At 42.2% G+C, this 17,444-nt stretch overlaps 1 protein-coding gene across 1 annotated transcript; it reads right to left on the bottom strand.

Moving 5' to 3' along the window:
• Nucleotides 1-5,021: 5,021 nt before the first annotated feature.
• LOC137521027 (piggyBac transposable element-derived protein 4-like) lies at nt 5,022-16,556 on the bottom strand. Its single transcript, XM_068239780.1, has 2 exons — nt 15,123-16,556; nt 5,022-5,168 (listed from the first exon to the last, which is right to left on the bottom strand). The coding sequence occupies exons 1-2, from the start codon at nt 16,554-16,556 to the stop codon at nt 5,022-5,024; spliced, it is 1,581 nt and encodes a 526-aa protein (XP_068095881.1).
• Nucleotides 16,557-17,444: the final 888 nt, after the last annotated feature.

Raw genomic sequence — 17,444 nt, 5'->3', positions numbered from 1 at the left:
GCATCCTCCTCCTCCTCCTCAGAGCTGCTGCTGATGACATCCCCACGAGCTGGTGGCACCCAGTCTTTGTCTGTCACCCTGTCATCATCATCATCATCCTCCCCCTCCTGAAACATGTCCTGCTGGGATGATGACCCCCCAAACTCCTCTCCTGATGCATGGATGGGCTGCTTGACTGTCGCCACAGTCTTGCTGTCCAATCCCTCCTCCCCCAAAGTGCCCATCAGCATCTCCTCCTCAAAATCGCCAACAACAGCAGACAATTGACTCATGATGCCTGGGGTCAAAAGACTGCTGAATGACAGGTCGCCAACTGACGGTGAACTGGACTCCTCCCCAGGCCCTGCTGGGCGGCTGCTGCAAACAGGGGTGGTGGTGAGGGTGGAGACCTCGGATGCAGAGCTGATGGCGGGCTGCTCATCCTCCGTCATCAGTTGCACCACAGTGGCTGCATCCTTTTCCTCAATGGGACGTTTCCGACCCGGCTGGAGGAAAATAGGAGCAGGTACTACACGCTGCTGCTGCTGCTGTGTCTCTGCAGCGTGAGTTGCAGATGCTCCTGCTGGGCGCCCAAGGCGTCCACGGCCAGTGGCTATAGGCGGAATGTTAGCCACTGATGCAGCTGCTGCTGCTGCGGAACTGTGCATGGTGGCGCGGCTTGCCACAATGCTGCTCACTCTCCTCCTGATTCCCTTGCTGCCCTTCCCCTTGCCCAAACCGCGCTGGCTGCCACTTCCAGACATCTTAGATGTTTTGGACGTAAACAAAAAAGTTTTTTAAAAGAGCGGGTGAAAAAGTGGGGTACTTTAATGGAGTGAGTTGGTGGGTGAGGTGACACGAATCACTAAGTGATTAGATCGCTAAGTGATTACTAGTACAGTACAAATACAAAATACAATAATCAGTAATCAGTAAGTGTGAACAGTGAACAATGAGTGTGTCCCCTAGTACACTAACTAGAAAATACAATAATCAGTAGTAATCAGATTCAGTAGAAGGAAATAGAGTGTGTGTACACTACAGACAGTGCACGCACACACACACGCAGGAGCTAGCCTATGAACAGTGACTGAGTGTCCCTAGTACAGTAAGTACAACTAGAAAATACAATAATCAGATTCAGTAGTAATCAGATGATTCAGTAGAAGGGATTAGGGAATACTGTGTACTGTGTACACTACAGACAGTGCACGCACACACACACACGCAGGAGCTATGAACAGTAACAGTGAGTGTCCCTAGTACAGTAGTATAACTACAAAATACAATAATCACTCAGTAGTAAAGGACAAGACAGGGTAGAATACACAGCAGAAATACTGGTATAGATGAGAAATAAACTAACAGAGGACAGGAGGACAGCTGCCCCCACAGGCAAGGCCCTGAGGCCTAAAGCTGTGTAAGCTTGCCTGCAGCAGCAGCTGTCTCTATGTAACACACAAGCTACTAACTAAAATACAATCTCTATCTAGCTAACAACAATATAGGTGTATATAGCAGGTGTATGTGAGCTAAAACACTAGGTGATTGACCACAATAGAGCACTTGCTAAGCCAAAGCACAAAGGAGCAGATCTCTCTCTGTACAAGTCAAGCAAGGATGGAAAAATCGAACATGGCGGCCGCTATTTATAGGGTAGGGGCTGGCCAGGGTCCCCCTCTGTGATTGGCTGCCGTCAGAGGGCCTGGGAGCCCTCTGATTGGCTCTAAGGACATCAATCTGGGCTATGACGCTATTCGAGCTCGGTATTCAAGCTCGAATAGCGCTGTTTGCTCGAATAGCGCGAATAGTGAGTGGGCTATTCGAGTTCACTCGAATAGCCCATTCGAATAGCTGCAGCTATTCGAGCTCGAATACCGAGCTCGAATAGCTGAAAAAAGAGCTCGAATATTCGAGCTACTCGAATATTCGAGCTCTGCTGAGCATCCCTGCCATTGAGTTATACTCCTGTTTGCCTGATGAAGCAGGACCACACCTGCGAAACGCGTTGCACTAAGTGGAGTTCAATAAAATATTTTTGTATTGATATATTGTGACTCAATTGAGTTTTATATTTTTGAGGGAGGTAAGTCCACCTGAACATCCCCCTCTTTTAGACATTTTTTAAACGTTTTTATTCTACTCTGGCGCCTCTGTACACCAAGCCTTGCTGAAATCTTGAGTCCACCCTCGGTGGAGGGGTGCTACCCCGTTTCCTATCTACAGAGAGCGACATCTTAAAAACCTGAGTGGGGTCAGGTTCTAATACTCCCCACCTGCACTTGAAGTGGTTGCCTATGGGTAACCCATGTTTGTGAGTATATCTAAATATTTTGCTTTTAACCACAACCAACTTAACAATACTACACCATATCGGTTTCTCTTTGTTCTTCCAAGCATTTATTTGAAAAATGTCAGCACAGAAAGTTAAAAAAATCATTTTTTTGACAAAATTCATGTCTTTTTTGATGAATATAATAAAAACTAAAAATCACAGCAGCAATCAAATAGCACCAAAAGAAAGCTGTATTAGTGACAAGAAAAGAAAGGTAAAATTCGTTTAGGTGGTAGGTTGTATGACCGAGCAATAAACCGTTAAAGCTGCAGTGGTCTGGATGGAAAAAAAAGTGTCTGGTCCTTAAAGAGAATCTGTATTGTTAAAATCGCACAAAAGTAAACATACCAGTGCGTTAGGGGACATCTCCTATTCCCTTCTGTCACAATTTCGCCGCTCCCCGCCGCATTAAAAGTGGTTAAAAACAGCTTTAAAAAGTTTGTTTATAAACAAACAAAATGGCCACCAAAACAGGAAGTAGGTTGATGTACAGTATGTCCACACATAGAAAATACATCCATAAACAAGCAGGCTGTATACAGCCTTCCTTTTGAATCTCAAGAGATCATTTGTGTGTTTCTTTCCCCCCTGAGGGGGGAGTTCATAGCAGAACCACAACACTGAAGAACTTGGCAGCCTTCCAGACACAGGCTGACAAGTCTGACAAGGGAAAGATACATTGATTTATTACAGAGACTGTGATAGTACAAAGTGCTGCAGTAAGCCAGAACACATTAGAATAGCTTTTGGAACTTGTAGGATGATACAAAACAGGATGCAATTTTTGTTACGGAGTCTCTTTAAGGGGTTTTAAGACTGCAGTCCTTAAGTGATTAAGCTATGTAGTGCTAAAAAAAAAAAAATAAGTAACTGCAATGTTTATGCATTGTACCTTTGCTCTTCTTTCCTGCCCTTCAGTCTACAATAAGCACAAAATGTAATTATATAAAATGGACTTACCGTTAAACACCATTAAGCCTTGCCATGCTTTGTGTCTCTTGAATTTTCAGATCTGCTTATGTAAGTGCACATGCAAAAGGAAGAAATGCAGAAGAGCATGTCTAAACATCCCTACTAGGCTTGAGACTAATCACAGCAGCAAAAATCAGAGTGGAGACATCGGATCTCCTAGCAGACAAACGACGGGGGTGTGATGACATCCCAGCTTCCATTTAGCTATTGCGGAAATTACTATATTTAAATATCTAGCCCTGTGCCAAGACTACTTTGCTCAGATCTGAAAGGACTAAGAATACAAGAAGAAAGCCAATCTGTAAATACATTGCTGAGCCTTTCTTTTTGTCAAGGCTGACTGATGCTTTTTTTTTTCCTGTAGCGTTAATACTTCCAAAGTACTGATTCACTCTAGGGAAACAGGAGATCTGTCCCTTTGCAGCAATAGTGTAGAATCTAGCAGACCTTGCTGAGTCTCTATATTTCAAATTTAGGCACGCTAGAGGCAAGGAAGTCACAGGGATTTCTCATGTGAGACTTCTGCCAACCATCTGCCACCAAGTTTTCTGTATGCTAAGTTTCTTGGCTGTGTATTTTGCCTTGTAGCAGCTTGTGGATCTCCTCTGTCTCGTCTGCTGTGAGTCAATGTTTTGAAACGTGCTGTGACAACCTTTTCTTTTATTTTTTTAGGTACCTATGTTAATTACACTTTGATGTTGCGATGTTGGAGAAATATACATGTAAATATACAAGTAAAATAACAGCATTGGGTGACAGGTGTAATAGTGAATATTTAAATTGCAGTCTTATTCTTTTAATTATAAAGGGGTTTATGTTGGATGTATTTTACATTAAATATTGATTTGCAATACAGAAACTATGACAATCTGTTTATGTGCCATATCAATGTTTGTTTGTCTGTTGATGCTTACATGGTGAGTCACCTTTTATATACATATTTCCTTTGTGAGGCACGTGCGACATGTCTACTGCATTGGTGACCCTTCAGCCACATGTATCTATATGCAGCATGTTTTACAGAAGTCCCCATGATTCCCTGCATCCCTTCCCTGTGTTCCAACTTCTCTCCTTCTCTCTGCAGGTATTGTCACCTTTGGGTTTTGCATTGCAGCCCATCGAGATTGAATGGTGCTATACAGTAACATGCTGCTGTATGGCAATATGATGCTATGCACTAGCCTATGTTTATTTACATGGTGTATTCCAGGCTCATCACATACCCTCATCAGTTTTAATGAAATGTGTGGGACTTTTGGTGAGCGGGACAGGCATTGTCTCTGCCCTGAGCTGCCACCCTCTGCCTCCCTCTGTTGGTGATATGCGATGGTCGTCACAGTTGCAGCCTACTGTGAGCTTGAAGCTTTAATCGTTGATGAGGGTGATGATGATGTGGTGATGGATGTCTCATGGGTGCCCACAAGAGAGAAACAGGAGGAGGAGAGTTCAGAGGGAGAGACAGAGCCCGGACAGGTTACAGGGGACGGAAGGCAAACAGCAGGGTGTGACGTTCCCTGGTGTCAGCCGAAAAACCTCACCCGGTTACTTCTCATAGCACTAGACCAGCTCATCAAGGCTCTATAATGTGGGAATATTTCTGTGTGTCTGCTGCTGACACCACCTGTACTCTTTGTCAAGAGAAACATAGTCATGCGAAGACCAGCACCCATATAGGAACAACTACACTGAAAAGGCACCTGCAATCCCATCACAAGGCCCTGTGGCATGGAGGTTGTTAAGGCGAAAAGCACTCAGAGTGTAAACCAGCCTTCTTGTGTTCCACCTTCTGCCCTCTCCCTTCCTCCTCTCCCTTGTTCCCAGTTGTCCTCCAATGTGCCTTCCAGCCTGCCTGCTTCATGGTCATTGCCTCAGAGTCAACATTCTATCATTCAGATATTTGACATTAAAAAAATGATGTAACCCCCCTTGTCCAATATCTGACTACTGGATTGTCAGAACTGATAGCATGTCAGCTTTCACCATACCAGAGAAAATGAAAAAAATACTCCCGGCACTAATTAGGTACTCCATAGTTCAGTCTTACCAACTCCGGTGGTTAGAGAAATCTAATGAGTCCCATTCTTCCACCGATCATGGATGTATGTCTCTCCAGGCCCCCAGTTATGCAATAAACCTGAATTCCTTCAGACTGCAGAGATGCGCCCTGATAAAGTTTGTGATCCTCTGCATTGCGATGATAACAAGCGATGTCTCCACATGCCCATGTCAGAAGGGATCCTTCAACTTACGCCAATGTCACAGGATGAGTGGGCCATCCTTCTCCTATGTCTAGGGGAAGAGAAGAGGGACAAATAGTGCAGACTGTACCTACATTTGAAAACGCTACGCTATAGCAGTACTCACTGGTTTCAAAATTGATTTATTGCACATCAATTAAACAATCCTGACCCGAGTTTCAGATGAATGCTTTCATCAGGGGTTATCCGGCAGGTAATTGCCTGATTTTCCTGGCCTCTGTCTCATACGGAGGCTGAAAGTCAAATATTTTTTGAGCAGAAAAACTGCTCTATTTTTCAGGCCTTTCGTAGTGTGGCTACTTTTTCAAAAGTTTAGGCAGGTGACTGCTCAATTTTTTAGGTCTCAGTTAGTGTGGCTGCTTTTGTAATTCTAAAGTTCCTCTGAAATACTAGGTACCTAAGAGGTGAAAGGTACTAGGGGTCATGGTGGTGCGTCATCCCATGGCATATGTGATCTTCTGCAGAAGAAAGCTATTATTTCTCACAATGCAGAAAAGACGGTTTCACCTCTGCATGCCAGCAGTAGTGATATAAAAAACTGCATGTCATTAATTAACTCAAATTTAAAACTTGGCCTGTTACACCTGGTGTGATGCTCACCTTGGCCACAAGGTATCCTTCACCCCACCTTCAGCACACAACATGTAATTTGTTCCTACTAACATTGGAGTGTGCCATATTATTTTTGACATTAGTTGCAGCAGACACTGTAGCATGGCCCAGGAGAAGGTGGCAGACAGCAGAGTAAACTTTGTTAGTTATGAAAAAAAGGAAGGGGGGTTTGCGAATCCCTTAAAAACATGCTGCAATTGACTGGTTAATTACTCAGGCAACTTTGGCTTCCACTATAGTTTGCACGCAAAGTATAATATACTGGACACTTGTGCCACGGTAAGGCAAACCTCCGGGCAAGTGGCCTAACCTAAATTAAAACCACATATGTATAACCTTGGGAGCAGCTAAGCAAAAATGTGTAATTTACATTTTAATGGACAGCGAGGAGAGGGCCAGCGCATACCACAAAGGCTGCATCTGAAATGACCAACAGCTCACATGTGCAGCACCTCTAATAAGCTATCTGCACACTTTGCATTCAATTCAGATGCAAATCATATGCATAACTACTATTACTTACCATGCAAACGGGACACTCAGGAATACGGCCTGGGAGCAGCTAACCTGGTAGTTAAATACTACCAAAATTATGAAAAGGGGGGGGGGGGGGGGTTGCACATCCCTAAAAACATGCTGCAATTGACTGGTTAATCGCTCAGGCATGCAGCACCTCTATTAGGCTGAAAATGCATGCCCTGCGTCCAAAACAAATGCTACATTTATTATACTATGGAGGAACTTTGGCTTCCACTACAGTTTGCATGGTAAGTAATAGTAGTTATGCATATGATTTGCATCTGAATTGAATGCAAAGTGTGCAGATAGCTTATTAGAGGTGCTGCACATGTGAGCTGTTGGTCATTTCAGATGCAACCTTTGTGGTATGCGCTGGCCCTCTCCTCACTAAACTTTGTTAGTTGCCTCCACTGTAGGAAAGGCCTGACATTTCAGGGATTTTATATTAAAGTTTTACATTTTTTTCAATTTTAATTGAATTTTTGTTTAATTTTGTAAATCTTACATACCGGTAATTAAAAATTGTCTTGGAAATCAGGTGTCCAGTTGTCTCTACTCCTCTTGTTGCATCCTGCTTAGACAGGCAGCATCCCATGGGATCATGGGAGATTACAGGAATTTCTTCCTTGTATTCAATTATTGCCATGTCATAATGTATTTTAAACTGTTTTAAATTTTATATGATGTATGACATTTAAAATGTTTTTATATTTCAAACAGGTGCCAGGCGCATTTTCTTTGAAAAAATAACTCCAGTGGAGGCAACTAACAAACCTTCTCCTGGGCTAACGTCAAAACCGTAATCTTCATTGAATGCCGAATATTATTAGGCCTCTCCTACAATGGAGAAAGCTACCAAAGTTTACTCTGCCGCCTTCTCCTGGGTCATGCTACAGTAACTTCTGCAGCTTCTTATCTTTGTAAAAATAATTTCATAAAAATCTCAACATTTGTTCATCATAGAATACTATTTCAGGCCTCTGCTACAATGGAGGCAACTAACAAAGTTTACTCTGTCATCTGCTGCCTTCTTCTGGGCCACGCTATAGTAAACTAGCCTGCTGCAACTAACGTCAAAAATGTTCTTGTAAAAATAACTTCATAAAATTTAAAGGGAACTTAAATCAAACTGAAAAAAAAGAGTTTCATTTTCTTCCAGTACCCTGCAGACTCCCTATGCCTGTGTCGGCCTGGAATGATCCTCCGGTCCCCCGCCATGGCTAAGTGTTGCGCATCCTTGCGGCACTGAGAGCATCCTGTGCAGGCGCAGTACTCGGAAATCTCAAACTGCGCATGCTCAGGACGCTCCCGTCGATGTGAGGACATGATTGGCCAGGGCCGTGCAGGTGCAGTGGCCATTGACTGGTCAGACAGTGAAAAACAAAACTTAGCCGTGGATGGGGACCGGAGGATCGTTCCAGGATGGTGCGAGCACAGAATGTCTACGGGGGACTTCTTTTTTGTTTAATTAGGTTTCCTTTAAACATTTGTTCATCATAGAATGCTGAACATTTCAGGTCTCTTCTACAGTGGAGGCAACTTAGAGAGTTTATTCTGCCACCTGCTGCCTTCTCCTGGGCCATGCTACAGTGCCTTCTACAACTAACGTGTTATTAGAAAGGAAAAATTTGATGACATAAAATGTTTAACCACTTCGCCATATCTGGACGCATATATCCGTCCAGATAGGCAGTGGTGCTGCAGCCGTGTGTTGCGCGCGATCGGGCGCGCGCCCGCGCGCGCCCCCGCTACCTTCCGCTGCCCCCCCCGATCAGTGAATGGGAATATAATTCCCATTCACCGATCCAAGTCCCCGGCAGAAATACCGACGCTTTCTCATCAGAGAGCGTGGTATTTCTGCCCCCAGGAAACAACTTCTCTTCATTTTAGTTCCTAGATGCGACATCGTTCGCATCTAGGAACTTTTTGAATGTGGCCATCTTGTGGCCAAATAGTAAACTGCACCCACATACCTGTATTGAATAAAAAATACATTATTTTACATCTAAAATTGGCTATTTACCTCCCAAACTAAAATTACCCAAATACATTTTTGTATTAAAAAAAATAATAAAAAAAATTACAATTAAAAAAAATAAAAACTACATAAATAGTTACCTAAGGGTCTGAACTTTTTAAATATACATGTCAAGAGAGTATCTTATTACATTTTTTAAAATTATAAGCTTGTAAATAGTGATCGACGCAAATTGAAAAAATGCACCTTTATTTCTAAATAAAATATCGGCGCCATAAATTGTGATAGGGACGTAATTTAAATGGTGTAATAAGCGGGACAAATGGGCACATAAAATGCATGGGTTTTAATTACTGTAGCATGTATTAATTTTAAACTATAATGGCTAAAAACTGAGAAATAATGTTTTTTTTCCATTTCTATCTTAATCTTCCTGTTAAAATGTATTTACAGTAAAGTGGCTCTTAGCAAAATGTACTACCTAAAGAAAGCCTAATTAGTGGCGGAAAAAACGAGATATAGATCAATTAATTTTGATAAGTAGCGATAAAGTTATTAGCGAATGAATGGGAGGTGAACATTGCTTGGATGCATAAGATTTTCGAAGCTGTAGGCTGAAGTGGTTAAAAATGTAATAGATAAATTAACAAAACCGCATATTTCAGGACTCTCTGAGGACTGTTGTACTTTTTTCCACCGTGCAGGAAGGATGGTGGGGCTCTAGACTGGAGTTTCTAACACCACACCACACAACATCAGTTGACATGACGTATTTGAGATAAAAAATTTTAAGAATGACATACAACTTTGAAAAATGAAACAAATTTAAAAAAATACATAAGTTTGCAATAGTACATATTTCAGGCCTCTCTGAGGACTGGTGTTCTTTGCTGTTGGACAGGACGGATGATATGGCTGTACAGTGAAGTGGCAGCATGGCATGTTCAATTGAAATGTAGTAGATACATTTGTAATAACACACATTTCTGGTCTAAGCAAAAGTTGCTGCAAATACAATTTTTAGTAACTGCGGTGGACATACTATACTTTTATTGAAAAAATCAAGAAAATATATGGGATTTTTGACATTTGCACATGAAAAAAAAAGCCTCTGCATTTCCTTTGTGTTTTATGTGGAATATTTTGCCTTAATCCACCTCTGCTATGCCACTGTCCAGGTTTTGGTACACTTTGTACACCTTTTTTTAACTATATAAGGACCGTGCTAATTGAAATCTACACTGTTGAGGGTAGGCTCCTGGCTGGCAGGGCGTAGATTTCAATTAGCCGCCGCTGCGCACATCCGCCCCCCGCCGATCGCGCCGCTCAAACCCGACGAGTCTTACCGCATCTCACAGGCTCTGCCTGTCTCTATGACGGCAGAGCCATGTGAGCTGGTCAGGAGCCGTTTCGTTGGCTCCTGGCCGTGTCTATCAATGTAAGCCGCTCCCATTGGCTTACATTGATAGACACGGTCAAGAGCCAATGAAAGCGGCTCCTGACTGGCTCACATGACTCTGCCGTCATAGAGACGGCAGAGTCTATGTCCTAGGGGTCTCGGCAAGCGGTGATTATGGCAGTTGCGGCGGGTATGTGCGGCGATTCGTCGGGATTCCGCGTTCCTGTACCAGCGGTCTATGGTCCTTAAGGGGCAAAAAGTGCTGGTACTTAAGTGGTTAAAGAAATTGTGGCTGCAGAGATGCCATGAATGGTTCAGACGTTCCCCTGTCGTTAAAGTCAATGGGGCTAACTGCGAATAACCGTTTCATGGTACCGTTTGCGAATATGAAATCACAATGTTTGGCTCTCCCTATTGACCTTGTTCTTGTTTGCTGGACCAAAGTCCATTTCATCCCATCAAGAATGTCTTGATGTAGTATGGACCAGTTTATACAACAGGATGCACTTTTTTGGTACATTATTTTAGTGCCTCAAAATAAAAAGTATTAATGCAGTCTCTATAGTTTTGAAAATCAAAACAAATTAAAGGTTGTTTAACATTTTCAGTATGTAGTCTTTGTTCACCGATGTATGTTTTTGTGCATGTCGTGCTTGCTATATTTATGTTTTTACCTGCTATCAATAACATTAAATCATGTATATTTTCCCCAAAATTAAGCAAGCTGTGGTTTTAAAAACACAACACAAGTCAAAAAAACCTGTGAACGCACAAACCTGACAGCTAATATGGTTTTTATTTTTTCATTTTGAAAACACATGCAAAGCCTTTTTAAATGGGACTCCGAGCAGTGCAGAAACTATGGAAAGATGCATATCATTTTAAAGCTCTCTTTCTCCTCTTTCCAATGATATATAAACCACCGCCCTACGCCTTTTAGTTTTTGCTATTTTCACGATTGAAATTTCCACGGCCGCGAAAATAGAGAAAACTAAAAGGCGTAGGGCGACGATTTAGGTGTCGTCAGAAAGAGGAGAAAGAGAGCTTTAAAATGATATCCATCTTTCCATAGTTACATTGTATTACACAGGGCGACTTTTTCCTAAAGTCAGCAGCTCCATTCTGCTGAATGGAGCTGCTGACACTGGGGAAAGTGTCGTCCTGTGTAATACAAGTAACTATGGAAAGATGGATATCATTTTAAAGCTCTCTTTCTGGCGACACCTAAATCGTCGCCCTACGCCTTTTAGTTTTCTCTATTTTCGCGATTGAAATCGCGGCCGCGGCAATTTAAATCGTGAAACTAGCAAAAACTAAAAGGCATAGGGCGGTGGTTTATATATCATTGGAAAGAGGAGAAAGAGAGCTTTAAAATGATATGCATCTTTCCATAGTTTCTGCACTGCTCGGAGTCCCTAGTGCACGTGCTCTCAAAAACATGTGCAAGCATACATAGTGTGAAAGTAAACCTCAGAAAAGCAAAATAATTTTTACTAACAATACAGTATAACAAAGACTGAGAATCTAATGTGATTACAAAAAAAGATAACTGTTCTCATGGAACATTGAGAGCAATTATTAAATACAGACTAGATCTGAGTATCACTTGCCTTTGTCATTATCTATTGCAGATGCATTTACAAGAGTTCTATGAACCAGCTAGTGTTATGTTATGAATTTCATAAATGAATGAACGATAAGGTAAAATATAAAAGGAAATTTATAGATGCAAATGTTGCTTTATCGGTGATAGTGTTTTGTCAGTTACACTAAAAATATATATATAAATATATTTATTTATTCTTAGCCTGAAAACTGAATAATACTCTCTATGGAATTTCTTACATGTTATACTCCTTTTTGGACACCTAGCTTTGACAGCATAGGGTGAAAATTGTGTTTTGCTAATGGCCCATGACATACGATATCCATTACAGTCTTAACTTTGAAAATTGTAAAAAGGAGCACAGATATGCAAAATGGTCGATGGGCAAGATAATATATCCATATATGTAGATATCAATATATCTATCACTAAACCACTATAGGGTAAAGCAAATTAACCACTTGCCGACCGCACACTCATACCGTGCGGCAGCAAAGTGGGAGCTGGAGGACCAGCGACGCAGATCTGCGTCGCCAGGTGCCTCCCTAATTAATCAGAATCGCGCGAGCGGCCGTTTCCTGTTAGATCACGGAGCGGGTCTCCGTGAATAGCCTGCGAGCCGCTGATCGCGGCTCGCAGACTAAATGTAAATGCAGGAGACATTTGTCTCCTTTGTTTACATTGTACGGCGCTGCTGCGCAGCAGCGCCGTAAGGCAGATCGGCGATCCCCGGCCAATCAGCGGCCGGGGATCGCCGCCATGTGACAGCGGACATCCTGTCACAGACTGCACAGGCCGGATAGCGTCCTGTGCAGCCCCGATCACCGGGGGGACAGGTAGTAGAGGGGGGCGGGGAATGTCGCCGCGGAGGGGGGCTTTGAGGTGCCCCCCCCCGCAACATGCCACCAGCAGGAGCGATCAGACCCCCCCCTGCACATCATCCCCATAGGGGGGAAAAAGGGGGGCGATCTGATCGCTCTGCATGCCAGCTGATGTGTGCTGGGGGCTGCAGAGCCCACCCAGCACAGATCACAAAAATCAGCGCTGGTCCTTAAGGGGGGGTAAAGGGTGAAAGGGTGGGTCCTCAAGTGGTTAAACTGATTATCTCAATACAATACCTAAGCGTGTGGGATTAATTAGGGGACAAGTAAACAATTTGTTCTTTAAGGTGTTAAAAGCAAGAAACATGGGCAAGCTTAACTGGTTCGCGTTCCATGGTTTTTACCCTTCAAAGTTCCTGACAATTTTGACACTTTAGCTGTGTCGCTATTGATACTGAAATAACTTTTTCATTACTTAAGATACCTAAGTGATATATATATCGTTTTTTTCAGGGCAATCTAGGCTATCTTTGGGTAATATTATTTTCAAAAAATGATTTCATTTTATAGAATTTTTTAAGGTAAAAACTAGAAGTAAAAGCAAAAAATACACCTTTTTTCAGGTTTCACACTTACTAATTTTTACATGACAAGTGCCACAGCTATAAAATATACCAGAATAACTTGCTAGGTTCTTCCCAGTTAAAATGATGCTATATTTGCCTTATTTCATTACTCGGTGGACATATAGTAGACTGTTAACCCCCATGTGCCCATTTGGTTTTTAGCACTTAATTTAGTTTTATTGCGTCATTCATCTTTTACAGAGTCCTACATGTGTCTAAACAGCAAATAAGTACCACACATGACACCATTTTAAAAAGAAGACATCCAGGGCTATTCCAGTGTGGGCATTTTGTGTCTTTCTGATTCTTCTGGTTTTGCTGACATTTTCCCAAATGTGATCAATATTTTGAAAATGGCATTGATTTCAAGTGTGGGTTTCAGTTTGCCACCAAATATTTTTTTTCTGACTAGGGCCCATGTTATAAAACACACACAATTTTTTTCTCCAGTTTCTGACGGTTAAAATGAGCACATTTGTGCCATATTTGATGAATAATTGGGCGTGCAGCAGGGCATTATGGCTGGAGTGCGCATACGGCTTTTAGTATGGCAGCTTTTTTCCACTTTACTTTCTAGCATCACTCTTCCTTTTCAGAGTTCTAAATGTGTCTGAAGAGCAAAAAAGTACCACAAATGACACCATTTTAAAAAGTAGACGTCCAGGACTATTCCATTGTGGGCATTTTGTGTCTTTCACATTCTTCTGGTTTTGCTGAAATGTTCCCAAGTGTGATCAATATTTTGAAAATGACATTGATTTCAAGTGTGGGTTTCAGTTTGCCACCAAATATTTTTTTTCTGACTAGGGCCCATGTTATAAAACACACACAATTTTTTTCTCCAGTTTCTGACGGTTAAAATGAGCACATTTGTGCCATATTTGATGAATAATTGGGCGTGCAGCAGGGCATTATGGCTGGAGTGCGCATACGGCTTTTAGTATGGCAGCTTTTTTCCACTTTACTTTCTAGCATCACTCTTCCTTTTCAGAGTTCTAAATGTGTCTGAAGAGCAAAAAAGTACCACAAATGACACCATTTTAAAAAGTAGACGTCCAGGACTATTCCATTGTGGGCATTTTGTGTCTTTCACATTCTTCTGGTTTTGCTGAAATGTTCCCAAATGTGATCAATATTTTGAAAATGACATTGATTTCAAGTGTGGGTTTCAGTTTGCCACCAAATATTTTTTTTCTGACTAGGGCCCATGTTATAAAACACACACAATTTTTTTCTCCAGTTTCCGACGGTTAAAGTGAGGGCATTGGTGCCTTGTTTGATGAATAATTGGGCCTGCAGAGGGGCATTCTGTTTGATGTGCACATTTGGATTTTAGTAGAGTGTCTTTCAGATTATTGTAGTTTTGGTGAAATTTTATCAAATTTGATCACTAATGATATTTTTTAAGTGTGGCTTTGTCATAGAAAAAAAAATTCTGATGGTCAAAATGAGGGCACATATGCCATTTTTACTTGCAATAGGGCATTATGCATGGCATGCATGCATGGATTATTGCAGGACAATTTTTACAAATCTACTAGGGTGCCATACAGTTTGGGCAAAAAGTAAAAATAGGTAAAAACAATATATTGTAATACGGTAAAAAGAATAAAAAACTTTAATAATTGTATACTGTGTGGTAAATTTCAAAACATCCTTTAAAACAGAGGCCTGGCTTGGAAGGACAGGATGGGCAGTAATTTCGAGTGTCCTTTCGGATTTTGTGTTTGCTACACACTCTGCATTTTTTTTGAGGGTAGGCTTTTCTTGGAGTAGGGGGGAGGGAAGCGGGAAAATGTTTGTCCCGTAGTCTGACGATATCCTCACAGTGAGTTTGATTACTGTTGTCACGCGGGCTGCCAGAATCATATATCAGGGATGATAAAACATGCTCCTCATACTTCAGGAAGGAGTCCGTGTTGCCTGATTTTTTGAATATAACAAAAGAATTATGCAATGCCATCTGAATCAGGTAAATCCCCATTTTTTTGTACCAGCTTTTGGTTTTCCTGCTTACCAGATAGTAAGACAGCATCTGGTCCGAAAAATCCACTGCCCCCATATACTTGCTATAATCGAGTATCGCCTGTGGTTTCTCTGTCTCTTGTCTTTGAGACCTCACTGACATCATAGCCTCAGTATGCATGGTGGTCAGCATCAGGACATCTCTCTTGTCTTTATATTTCATAACAAGGAGTTCACTGCTTCTCAGGCTGCACATCTCCCCTTTTTTTAATTTTTTATGCACAACCTCTTCTGGTAGGCCCTTCCTGTTTGCCCGCAAGGTACCACAGGCCACAGTTTGAGCGTCAAACAAAAATTTAAAAAGGGGCACGCTGGTGTAAAAATTATCTAAATATAGGTGGTACCCTTTATTTAGTAATGGACTAATAAGGCCCACGACAATCTTTCCATTGGTGCCCATATAAGCAGGGCACCCCTCAGGCTGTAGTAGTCGGTCCTTCCCCTCATATATACGGAATGAGTAGGTGTACCCTGTACTGCTTTCGCAAAGCTTGTACAGTTTCACTCCGTACCGAGCTCGTTTGGTGGGGATGTATTGTTTTATGCCCAGCCTCCCTTGATAGGGCATTAGGGATTCATCGACTGCGATCTCCCGCTCGGGCACATAAATTTCACTGAATTTCGTATTCAGATGGTCCAGAAGTGGCCTTAATTTAAAAAGGCGGTCTCGAGAAGGATCTTCACGACTGAGGTCTTCCGCATTGTTGTTAAAGTGAAGAAACCGCATCAGCATTTTGTACCTCAGCATTGGCATCTTCCCTGAATATTGAGGAGACTGATGGAGTGCATTTCTGCTCCAATACATGCTGAGCTGTGGTCGCCACGTTAAGCCCATATTTAAAACAAGGCCCAGAAAAATTCTGAGCTCAGCCAAATTTGTCGGTGTCCATTTTGTGACATACACTGACGTTGGATTGGCAGCGAAATATTGTGCAGCATAATTGTTAGTCTGTTCCACGATATATTGTAGAAATTCATCGGGGACAAACATCTGAAAAAAATTAATAGGGCTCATATTCCCTGTATCCACCATAATGCCACTGGCTGCAGTAAAGGGGGGGATTTGGGGCTCTTCCATGTTCGGAGGTAACCATTGTGGGTGAGCAATTTGAAAGGGTACTGCCTCTCTTTCACGTACCCTCGGCTGTATGCGTCCTCCTCTGCGTTCTGATGGCCCCTCAGTTTCAGAGTTGCTGTCACTGCTGATGGCACGTGCAGCGACATTAGATTGCACCCCACTTCCAAATCTGGCCCGCTTTGATGATGGCCCTGCACGCTCGGGCTCAGAGCTGGAATCGCTGTCTGACAGCGATCCAGAATCAACTGGTATCCAATCACTGCCAGAATCAGAATCCTCCTCGCCACTGCTACTAGAAAGCTGCATCATTGCGCACGCCTTCTCTGCCGTAAAAAGCTTCTTTGCCATGTCTAGGATCGGCAAATTACTTTAAATGATCTAACAGATCAACACACAGAAAAGGTCGATAGAAAGTTTTTTTTTTTTTTGTTTTGTTTTTTTTTTTTGGGGAGGGAGGGGGGGGGGGGGAGCAGATGACACAAAAGGTTAGGTAGGGGATCACTGGTAAAATCACTAGGTGAGAGGTGTGGAGATTGGCTAGGCCCCAAGAGGTCTAACTAAAGCCAGCTACGGCTATACCTAGGTATTGGTGACAGAAGGGGTTACAGGCTAGGTAGGGGTTAACAGTTTAACAATAAAAGAAATTAAAAACACTGTTATAACAGTATATTTCACACTGTGGCACTGTCAGCAGCTCCGTCAACCTCAGATCTCACACTGACAGAGATCTGAGGTAACAAGAAGCACTTCAAGTGCTACAATGTAAATATTTACTTTTACTCATAGAATAAATGCTGCTATTGGCTATAGCAGCATTCATTCATTGTAAAAAGAGATCTGATTGGCTCTGTGAGCTTATGATCACATGCACCAATCAGTGGGTAGTATGCACATCAGGGGGTGTGTGTGATCCTGCCTATTATTTATTATTCTTCTAAGTGGCATGTTCTAATAATGAATGATTGCTGCTGATTACAGCAATCATTCATTATAAAAGTAATCAGATTGGTGCATGTGAACTTAGGTTCACAGAACCAATCATCTGTGTATGTGTGCACCGTGTGCGCGCATGCACGTGCACGTGCACGCGCGCGATCGCCACCAGGAAGTGTTGGGACCATATACTATGTATATAATGAATGATTGCTGCAGCAGCGGCAATCATTCATTATAAAAGTGATCAGATTGGTGCATGTGAACTTAGGTTCACAGAACCAATCATCTGGGGATGTGTGC

Source organism: Hyperolius riggenbachi, chromosome 1 (assembly GCF_040937935.1).
Source record: "Hyperolius riggenbachi isolate aHypRig1 chromosome 1, aHypRig1.pri, whole genome shotgun sequence".
Taxonomy (NCBI): domain Eukaryota; kingdom Metazoa; phylum Chordata; class Amphibia; order Anura; family Hyperoliidae; genus Hyperolius; species Hyperolius riggenbachi.
This window is presented reverse-complemented; position numbering and strand designations above follow the sequence as displayed.

Excerpts from the sequence above, each read along its gene's own strand:
- LOC137521027 (XM_068239780.1), bottom strand. The coding sequence starts at position 16,556 with ATGGCAAAGAAGCTTTTTACGGCAGAGAAGGCGTGCGCAATGATGCAG. Across the intron at positions 5,169-15,122 it reads AGATGCTGTCTTACTATCTG|AATGTTGACTCTGAGGCAAT; the intron begins GTAAGCAGGAAA and ends TCTGAATGATAG.